General features: G+C 31.6%; 2 protein-coding genes across 2 annotated transcripts; both read left to right on the top strand.

Moving 5' to 3' along the window:
• The first annotated feature begins 413 nt into the window (after window positions 1–413).
• LOC111691318 (cyclin-G-associated kinase-like) lies at window positions 414–2012 on the top strand. Its single transcript, XM_023456823.1, has 6 exons — window positions 414–685; window positions 742–803; window positions 858–1032; window positions 1092–1357; window positions 1416–1638; window positions 1891–2012. The coding sequence occupies exons 1-6, from the start codon at window positions 553–555 to the stop codon at window positions 2010–2012; spliced, it is 981 nt and encodes a 326-aa protein (XP_023312591.1). The 5' UTR covers window positions 414–552.
• Window positions 2013–2044: 32 nt separating this feature from the next.
• Window positions 2045–9869, top strand: LOC111692722 (cyclin-G-associated kinase-like; the record flags this gene model as incomplete). The annotated part of the gene is made up of 11 exons (XM_023456822.1): window positions 2045–2316; window positions 2373–2434; window positions 2489–2663; window positions 2723–2988; window positions 3047–3269; window positions 3522–3745; window positions 3881–4047; window positions 4316–4655; window positions 9192–9439; window positions 9499–9604; window positions 9694–9869. Coding segments are annotated over exons 1-11 (2120 nt in total), but the record flags the coding sequence as incomplete, so codon positions are not given.
• Between the last annotated feature and the right edge of the window lie 1051 nt (window positions 9870–10920).

Raw genomic sequence — 10920 nt, 5'->3', positions numbered from 1 at the left:
TTTCACTCCCTTTTATTGGTTGAGAATCAGACCCCGTGATTCCCCTCCAGCACCTAACATTACGGAGTGAAGACAGATAGCTTGTAGTTTTATTTGCTTTCTCTCTCGCACGTTTGTTCGCTCATTTAGCATTGAAGATTGCCTCTAGTAAGTATATGGTCGAAGATTGTAATAGAATCATAGAAAATATAGAACTATATTTTCTATGAATAGAATGTATGAATTGGAGGGGGTGAATAAGAAATTTTCCATTGGCTGTAGTATCAGTATTAATAAGTTTTTTACATAGTTAGGTATTTAAAAGATAAACAGGAAAAATAATGAAAATTTTATATATAAAACAGTAATAGTAGAATAACTTCTATTTTAATAATCTACTAAAATCTAAGCTAAAAGTGCAGCTGGTGGAAAACGCAGTCTATAAATATATTGGCAATGATACATGTGGGAGGCTAAATTAACCCAAAATCCCTAAATTTGTGACAGCTTTGTTTAGTGGCTAAAAAAACCAGCCAAAAATAATGATTTTGTAAAATAAATTAATAAACAAATATGAGTGAATTATTTAAGTCTGCTTTTGAATACTTTAGTGGTCCTACGAACGGACAAAGTGATAATAGTTTTGTTGGACAAATTGTAGAGGTATCAAACGTAAAATTAAGGATTAAAAAAGTCATAGCTGAAGGTTATTTTTCAATATTGATTTTTTGTTATTATTCTCAAAAAATACGTGTCTTTTAGGTGGTTTTGCTGTTGTCTTTGTGGCTCAGGATGTTAATAGTGGCAAAGACTATGCTTTAAAGGTAACACTTGTTTCAGAATTTATTTATTAAAATTAATTTGGTTTCATTTAACAGAGGCTACTAGCTGCCGACGAAGAAGCTAAAAATAACATTATGAAGGAAATAAATATACTTAAGAAAGTTTCTGGACATCCTAATATAATACAGTATTTATCGGCTTCATTTATAGATAAATCTCAAACTTCTCACAACCAGAGCGAATTTCTATTAGTTACTGAATTGTGTCCAGGTAAAGTAGATATATCATGTTATGTACCATGAACTAATTTATTAACAAAATTATTACAGGAGGATCCTTAGTTGAAATTTTACAAGCACGTACAGCGGCTTTAGATGTTGAAACGATCACAAGAGTATTTTATCAAACGTGCAAGGCTGTTTCGCATATGCACTCCCAAGTACCACCGATTATACATAGGGATTTGAAGATTGAAAACTTGCTTATTAGCGGCGACAGTACTATAAAATTATGCGATTTTGGTTCTGCTACCGCTGATATTTATCGACCTGACTTGTCCTGGTCCGCCAATCAGCACTCCAGCCTAGAAGAAAACGTAATAATACCATCAGTTAATAAAGTACTCAAATATTTTTATTAGTTTAATATTTTAGATGGCAAGATTCACCACACCGATGTATAGAGCTCCTGAAATGGTAGACACCTGGAACAATTATTACGTAGGGCCCCCAGTAGACATTTGGGCACTAGGATGCATATTGTACATGCTCTGCTATATGAAACATCCCTTCGAAGACAGTGCTAAGCTGAGGATTATTAACGCCAACTACACATTACCGTCGGATTCGAAATTTTTTTGTTTCCATGACATAATTAGTAAGTATTTGTAGTTATCTTTTTAGATATAAATTATGCGCGCAAATTAGAGTTAAAAGTGGGTAAGACCCTTGCATAGACATCACTTCAGTGGTGATAATTTTCTGTTGTAAAATTAGGTTGAAAACAAGAACTAACGGAAATGTTGCATGTTTAAAAATTTTAAAATAGCGAATGGTGCATAATTGTGACTCATCAGACAGGAGGCGTTATATTATAGGCGGTAATGGTAATACAAATAAATTTTTTTAGGAGGCTGTTTGCAAGCGAATCCCGAACATAGATTAACGATTGCTGCCGTATTGGAACGAGTGGCTGCGATAGCAGAGTCGAACGGTTTCAATCTGAGGGCNTCTATTTTAATAATCTACTAAAATCTAAGCTAAAAGTGCAGCTGGTGGAAAACGCAGTCTATAAATATATTGGCAATGATACATGTGGGAGGCTAAATTAACCCAAAATCCCTAAATTTGTGACAGCTTTGTTTAGTGGCTAAAAAAACCAGCCAAAAATAATGATTTTGTAAAATAAATTAATAAACAAATATGAGTGAATTATTTAAGTCTGCTTTTGAATACTTTAGTGGTCCTACGAACGGACAAAGTGATAATAGTTTTGTTGGACAAATTGTAGAGGTATCAAACGTAAAATTAAGGATTAAAAAAGTCATAGCTGAAGGTTATTTTTCAATATTGATTTTTTGTTATTATTCTCAAAAAATACGTGTCTTTTAGGTGGTTTTGCTGTTGTCTTTGTGGCTCAGGATGTTAATAGTGGCAAAGACTATGCTTTAAAGGTATCACTTGTTTCAGAATTTATTTATTAAAATTAATTTGGTTTCATTTAACAGAGGCTACTAGCTGCCGACGAAGAAGCTAAAAATAACATTATGAAGGAAATAAATATACTTAAGAAAGTTTCTGGACATCCTAATATAATACAGTATTTATCGGCTTCATTTATAGATAAATCTCAAACTTCGCACAACCAGAGCGAATTTCTTTTAGTTACTGATTTGTGTCCAGGTAAAGTAGATATATTATGTAACGTACGATGAACAAATATATTAATAAAATTGTTACAGGAGGATCCTTAGTTGAAATTTTACAAGCACGTACATCAGCTTTAGATATTGAAACGATCACAAGAGTATTTTATCAAACGTGCAAGGCTGTTTCGCATATGCACTCCCAAGTACCACCGATTATACATAGGGATTTGAAGATTGAAAACTTGCTAATTAGCGGCGACAGTACTATAAAATTATGCGATTTTGGTTCTGCTACCGCTGATATTTATCGACCTGACTTGTCCTGGTCCGCCAATCAGCACTCCAGCCTAGAAGAAAACGTAATAATACCATCAGTTAATAAAGTACTCAAATATTTTTATTAGTTTAATATTTTAGATGGCAAGATTCACCACACCGATGTATAGAGCTCCTGAAATGGTAGACACCTGGAACAATTATTACGTAGGGCCCCCAGTAGACATTTGGGCACTAGGATGCATATTGTACATGCTCTGCTATATGAAACATCCCTTCGAAGACAGTGCTAAGCTGAGGATTATTAACGCCAACTACACATTACCGTCGGATTCGAAATTTTTTTGTTTCCATGACATAATTAGTAAGTATTTGTAGTTATCTTTTTAGATATAAATTATGCGCGCAAATTAGAGTTAAAAGTGGGTAAGACCCTTGCATAGACATCACTTCAGTGGTGATAATTTTCTGTTGTAAAATTAGGTTGAAAACAAGAACTAACGGAAATGTTGCATGTTTAAAAATTTTAAAATAGCGAATGGTGCATAATTGTGACTCATCAGACAGGAGGCGTTATATTATAGGCGGTAATGGTAATACAAATAAATTTTTTTAGGAGGCTGTTTGCAAGCGAATCCCGAACATAGATTAACGATTGCTGCCGTATTGGAACGAGTGGCTGCGATAGCAGAGTCGAACGGTTTCAATCTGAGGGCACCGCTTATATTTCAACAGAAAAGTGATATAGATTCAAATCATTTAGATGGAGGCTACAGCAACGGTCTGAAGCAAGCACCACCTAGGCCTGTACCCCCTCAGGAACCCCCTAGGCCTCCACAAGTAATACGTTTATTTTAATCATTAATTCACTTCAGTAGTAAACATTAAATTTCAAGGTCTAAACGGACATAAAAAAAATTTGAATATTGTAAACTAAATTATATGAATTTGCTGTTTTTTTTAAATATTTTTTAGGTTCCACAGAGGCCAGCGCCACCACCGCAGAAGCCCACAATCTCAACGCCTCAAAAACAGCCAGACGTTAAGCAGTCCGGTTTATTTTCGTCACTAAAAGGAGGTGCGGGGAGTTTCTTGAAAAATCTCAAGGATACTAGTTCTAAAGTAATGGCAACTATGCAACAGTAAGTAATAATTTTTTTCTTATAAAATTAATAATCGTGAACATTTTTTCATTGCCGTAATCTGCCCTTTATGGAGTGTCAATAAAAATAAGGTTTTTCTTTAGCTAATAAATCATGTTTGAAAAAAAAAGATGTGATAAAAGTCTGTTAATCTACAGCGAATGTTAGCAAAATTCTCTATGAGCATCACTTATGGAAAATGTTTTCTCATGGAGTTGCATTGCATTCTGCCTCGTAGAAATTTGAAGTAATTCACGTGTTATTTCAGGACCATGGCCAGAACTGACTTAGATATAAGTTACGTAACGTCGAGAATTATCGTGATGCCTTTTCCTTCGGAGGGATTCGAGTCCACTTATAGAACTAATCACATTGAGGACGTAAGACTGTTTTTGGATTCTCGACATCCAAATTTCAAATACTCAGTATATAACTTATCACATAGGCCTTATCAGGGGAAGTTCGGACAGGCGAGGATAGTGGATTGTTCGTTCGCCTATCCCGAACATTTTAAGGCGCCTCTGTTGAATTCGCTTTATCAACTGTGCGAGGATATTTTCCAGTATTTGGCGGGGGATAGCAGGAACGCGGTAGTTATACATTGCACGGTGAGTAAAAGAATTATATATACGTATATTTATTTAAAATCAAATATCTATTCTAAAGAAAGGAAAAATTGTATTTTACTACATGTAGCTGACAATACGTTACAATTGTGTTGTATAAATCTAAAACACCAAAAAAAAAAAAAATTACAATATTTTTGCGATTTTTTTAAAGTACTTAGGTTATAGGTAGGATATTCATACTTGGCCAAAAAAATCTTCTTGATGTAATAAAACATCATACCAATTTTCGTTAAAATCGGTCTGATAGTTTTCGAGTAATAATTGAAATCCGTTAATTAGGAGAGCCATGGTAATTGTTTAAAGATATGCGCAATTTTTGCTATTATAGACAAATAGAATAACTTTATAAATTCATTATAATAATTATTTTTTTAAATTGTGCTTTTAAAGTACTTGGAAAGACACTTCTTAAAAAAAAAAAACGTGGTGATTCGTTAATTGGTTCCAGAGTTATAGTCGATCAAAGTTGACCAGCATTTGTGGCGTAACTACGAGGTCTGGAGGGCTGTTTTTTAAACAAATACCTTTCTCATTCCGAGTACTTTCCGGGAGTGAATTTGCGAAACTTGCGTTCTTGTGCAACCCATATAAAATGTTGATTAAAACTATTGGACCGAGCATGAAATTCAGGAAAAATATATGGGAGGTAGTTGTGGGGGGTCGAGTGCTCGGCTACTCCGGCCGTCTCGAAATTGAAATTGCGCATTCAAAATAGCGGCGTGCTTAAAAATTTTGATTATCTCGGCTTCTAGTGGTGCGATTTTGATGTTTTTTTTTTAAATCGATGTCTCGCCAGCTGAAAAATCCATATATCGCATTTTCAAATGCGAATTATTGTTAATTATCGACCTATTAACATATTGATAATTACTACTTTTTAATTTGCTTTACTTTTCTCATATTTTTCTTTATTCTATTAATGAATATTACTCAAATTTATATAGTTTTTATCTGTACATTGTATTCAAAATTTGTTCAAACAACATATAAATAAATTTTTAAAATCAAATTATCTTAGAAAAAAAGCATTATAGGCACATTTTTATTGATCAAAATATAATATATCAAAAATCCGAATTTCACTAAAAAAAGTAAAATTTAGAGAACATTTTTGCTCCCATATACTTTTGTACCGCGCAGTTAGCGAAAAAATTAGAGGGAATATTATTTATGAGTACCTATTGTGCTACTTATCTCCGTTGCCACTTTTTTGTCATAAACAGTTATAACATCCAATGTTTTAAATGCAATGCAGACAAGTCTTGTTAATATAATGACAAATACAGCAGTAAATAAAGAAAAACTGAACATATTAACTTTAAACGAATTATTTTGATGAAAATTATTTTTTAATTTAACTTTAACTTTACATTACTGTTATTTATTTTAATATTTACTGAGGCNTTATTGTTTGAACAAATTTTGAATGTTTAAACAAATTGAATACAATGTACGGATAAAAACTATATAAAATTTGAGTAATTTTCATTAATAGAATAAAGAAAAATACGAGAAAAGTAAAGTAAATTAAAAAGTATATACTAGTAATTATCATTACGTTAATAGGTCGATAATAAACAATAATTCACATTTGAAAATGCGATATTTGGACTTTTCAGCTGGCGAGACATCGATTTAAAAAAAAACAAAATCAGCACTACCTCCCATATATTTTTTTGTGAATTTCATGCCCGATCCAATTGTTTTAATCGACATTTAATATGGGTTGGATAAGGGCACAAGTTTTGCAAATTCACTCCTGGAAAGTACTCGGAATGAGAAAGGTATTTGTTTAAAAAACAACCCTCCAGAGTCGTAGTTACGTCACAAATGCCGGTCAACTTTGAAATTAACGGATCACCACTTTTTTTTTTTTAAAGAAACGTCTTCCCAAGTACTTTAAAAGCATAATTACAAAAAAATAATAATTATAATGAATTTATAGATTTATTCTATTTGTTTATAATAGCAAAAATTACGCATACCTTTAAACAATTACCACCGCTCTCCTAATTAACGGATTTCAATTTTTCTGGACGTATTTTAAAGTTTAAGTGGCCTTTTTTATGTAATAAAATTTTCAAGTATCTAGAAGTCTTAATTTAGGCTCAGTTCAATTTGCAAAAATTTCAATTTAAAAAAAAAATCTGGATTGCAAAATTACTACTCGAAAACTATCGGACCGATTTTAACGAAAATTGGTTTGTTGTTCTATTATATCAAAAAGATTTTTTTGGCCAAGTATGAAGATCTTACCTATAATATAAGTACTTAAAAAAAAATCACAAACATATTGTAATTTTTTTTCACTTTTTTTTTGTTGTTTTTGCTATGTTTGCAATAATTATGTTGTATTTTTTATTTGAAAATAGGTATATTATGTATAAAATTTAATTACGAATCTTTTTTTCCTCTTCAATTTTTCTCTAAAATGAATTGTTTTTGAACTGTGTTGAAAAAAAAAGAGAGAAAGAAATTGAATTTTTTCCATTTTTTCACTATTTGTTTAATAATAAATTTAGCACGTTTTGAAGAGCGCGCATAGAAATTATGTTTTGTTATATCATTTTGGAACCATTAAAGCAAAAATTAACGATAGTATATAAAACATCCACACCAAAACAGATCCCGCCTGGTCTAATATGGGAAATACAGCAGAAAATTCTTAATTAAATTAAATTAATTTGAATTACCTTTTCTAGTAAAAATCTATTATCAGGTGCTTATTCTTGCAAAGATCTCTCAATTTCCTCTTTTGTTAGAATTCTGGACTATTTATCACTATTACAGAATGTGCGTTTTCTCCAAATATACAGGGTGAGTCAGTTTTTTGTAGACAAACTTTAACAGGACATAGAACACATGTTTTTAAAAAGAAAAGTTCCTATTTACATATGTCGTAGAAGGCTTCGTTTCCAAGATACGGGGTGTTGAATATAATTTTTTTTCTCGAATATTCATTGTAACTTATAAACAAATGCTTAGATTTTTTTCATGTTTGGGAGATAATGCCTCTTAATTAAGGGGCATAAAACAAGCGATAAAAATGTTCAAAAACTTGCACATTGGCGGAGTGAAGTGGGTGCTTAACCCCTTTCTTAAATAGAACTTCTACGCCAATGACTATTTTGTAAAAGAATTGTTATTTTCATTATCTACATATAGTTTAACAAAAATAATGTCCATTCTTCTGTCTCGAAATTCCTGTGCGTTTCCGAGTTATTTTGATTTTTAATGTTTGTCGTGGTACTAAATTAAGTAATTTATTTATTGTCAATTATCGGCTAAATATTTAATTCTTTCAACGAAACCTACCTAAATATGGTTTGTTAAGGATTTTAAAAAGCCGACATCTCTTATTCTTTATCTCTTTCCAATGTAGTCAAAATAAATATTTGTTATATCAAGCTATACTCAAATACAAGACTCTTATAAGTTCTTTTCTAAAATTTCTCCATAAACATTAACATCAATGTTCATTCAATGTTTTTTTTAGTAATTTAGTTGCAGTACATTAGTATTTACGCAGCACATAATAAATAAGGATTGTTAAAATTAGTGTACTAAACAGATTTCAACTTATAAAAGTCTTGTATTTGAGTATGGCTTGATATAACAAACATTTATTTTGACTACATTGGAAAGAGATAAAGAAAAAGAGATTTCGGCTTTTTAGAATCCTTAACAAACCATATTTCGGTAGGTTTCGTTGAAAGAATTAAATATTTAGCCCATAATTGACAATAAATAAATTACTTAATTTAGTACCACGACAAACACTAAAAATCAAAATAACTCGGAAACGCACAGGAATTTAGACAGAAGAAAGGACATTATTTTTGTTAAACTATATGTAGATAATGAAAATAGCAGTTTTTTAAAAAAACAGTCATTGGCGTAAAAGTTCTATTTAAGAAAGGGGTTGAGCACCCCCTCCACTCCCCCCACTGTGCAAGTTTTTGAACATTTTTATCGCTTATTTTATGCCCCTTAATTAATAGGCATTATCTCCCAAACATGAAAAAAATCTAAGCATTCGTTTATAAGTTATAATGAATATTCGAGAAAAAAAATTATATTCAACACCCCGTATCTCGGAAACGAAGCCTTCTACGACATATGTAAATAGGAACTTTTCTTTTTAAAAACATGTGTTCTATGTCATGTTAAAGTTTGTCTACAAAAAACTGACTCACCCTGTATAAGAATTTTCCATTAAAAAATTTTTTTATTTTCACTATTGGATCTAAAAGCATTATTAGGAAACAGATACTATAAAATTTCTTCTTGAGGAAAACTACAAGAAAAAAAGTCTTAATGGCAAATTAAATAAGCAATTGTTGAGAAAATACATTATTATTCCACCTAGTGTATGCGAAAAACTGAAATTTCTCTAAAACTTTCTATATCTTAGCGTCACTACTGTGAAATAAATATAACCCAAAAATAAAGGATTTTCAAAATTAGATTAGCTGTTTGCGAGAAAACAAACTTTTACCTAAAAAATATTTTAAGGATGGAAAAGCAACGTCCTCTACGTTGGTGTGTGGTTTGCTCATATACGCCGGACTGTTCGAAGTTCCCGAGGACGCCCTTCAGATGTTCGCCGTGAAACGATGCCCACCTAATATGCGGCCTTCCGAGCTTAGGTACCTCTATTATTTGGCTGACATCGTCAGGGATCCCCCGTTGTACCCGCATTACAAGCCCGTGACTCTAGTCTCGCTGCAGCTGCAACCTGTGCCATTGTTTACGAAAATTCGGTATAGTACCTTCTCTAAAGCAGTAAAACGGAATGAATTTACGTTTGTGTGAATTTCAGTGACGGATGTCGCCCTTACTTGGAGGTGTTTAGCGAAAATAGATGTGTTTTGTCCACTTTACAGGATTACGAACGCATGAGATTGTACAATATAGTCGAGGGAAAGGTACGATGGATATTGTTTTTCAAAAAACATATATTTTTTTAATAGTTATTCAGTATTTCTGTAAGTGTTTGTTTTTTTATTTATTGTAGTGTCTTCTACCAGTCAACACCATGGTCTGTGGAGATGTTTGTATAGTAGTTTATCACGCCAGAAATATTTTAGGGGGAGTCATGACGCAGGGAAAGGCAATGGGAATTAAAATTTGCCAAATGCAATTTCACACAGGGTACATATCGGAGGAGGAAACTTGCCTACAATTTATAAAGTAAGTAATTTATGCGTTTTAATATATTATTCATACTTACTCTATTTTCATTATATTTATATTTTAATATACAGGGTGTCTGTTTTTTGAGCCACTCCACTGAGATCTCAACTAACTTAAGAGATACACGGTCAGTCACATTAGATCAAAATTACAGAATTTGATGACAAATAACATGCCGAAGAGAAATTTGATTTATCCTTTTCGTTTTAAAGGTCAAAAACTTAAAAATTTTGATTTTAATTTATTTTTAATTGAAAACGGAAAGAGGAACAACTTNATACAGGGTGTCCGTTTTTTGAGCCACTCCACTGAGATCTCAACTAACTTTAGAGATACACGGTCAGTCACATTAGATCAAAATTACAGAATTTGATGACAAATAACATGCCGAAGAGAAATTTGATTTATCCTTTTCGTTTTAAAGGTTAAAAACTTAAAAATTTTGATTTTAATTTATTTTTAATTGAAAACGTAAAGAGGAACAACTTTTTTATGGGTGACATATTGGATTTTCGCATTGTTAAATTCAACGCATTTTTCTTATTGCGATGATGTATCGTTTATCATGTTTTACTTGTTTTATTTTTGTCAAAATAGTCCAATTAAATAAGCCTTTAAATCGAAATTTTGGTCAACTTGCCTGAATTTTTGATATGAGTTAGAGGTATATTATAACAATAAGTGACAGTAATTTTTTGTTCAACCCCCGACCAAGGGTGGAAAGAGATAAAACAAAGGGGTTTTTCAAGATAACTTAAAACGGGTAAGGGTTAGAAAAAAAAGTTTCGTATAAAAGTTGTAAAGCATACAAGTCTACATAAAAATGGCATCTTCACTTTTTCTCGTACTATTAAAATTAGCAGAGTTAGGGAGGCTAGAAGTTAAGGGAAGATTTCAGAAATTTAAAAAAATCAAGCAGAAAAATGAATGAATTTTGTAATTTTTTTTTTTTCGATCTACTCTAAAAAATGTTACCTTTCTTTTCAGAGAAATAGATATATTTTTTATTTTTTAATAAGAAAGTTATAACAATTTCAAATTTGTTGTT

The sequence above is a fragment of the Anoplophora glabripennis genome, unplaced genomic scaffold, assembly GCF_000390285.2.
Source record: "Anoplophora glabripennis isolate ALB-LARVAE unplaced genomic scaffold, Agla_2.0 scaffold2772, whole genome shotgun sequence".
Lineage (NCBI taxonomy): Eukaryota > Metazoa > Arthropoda > Insecta > Coleoptera > Cerambycidae > Anoplophora > Anoplophora glabripennis.
This window is presented reverse-complemented; position numbering and strand designations above follow the sequence as displayed.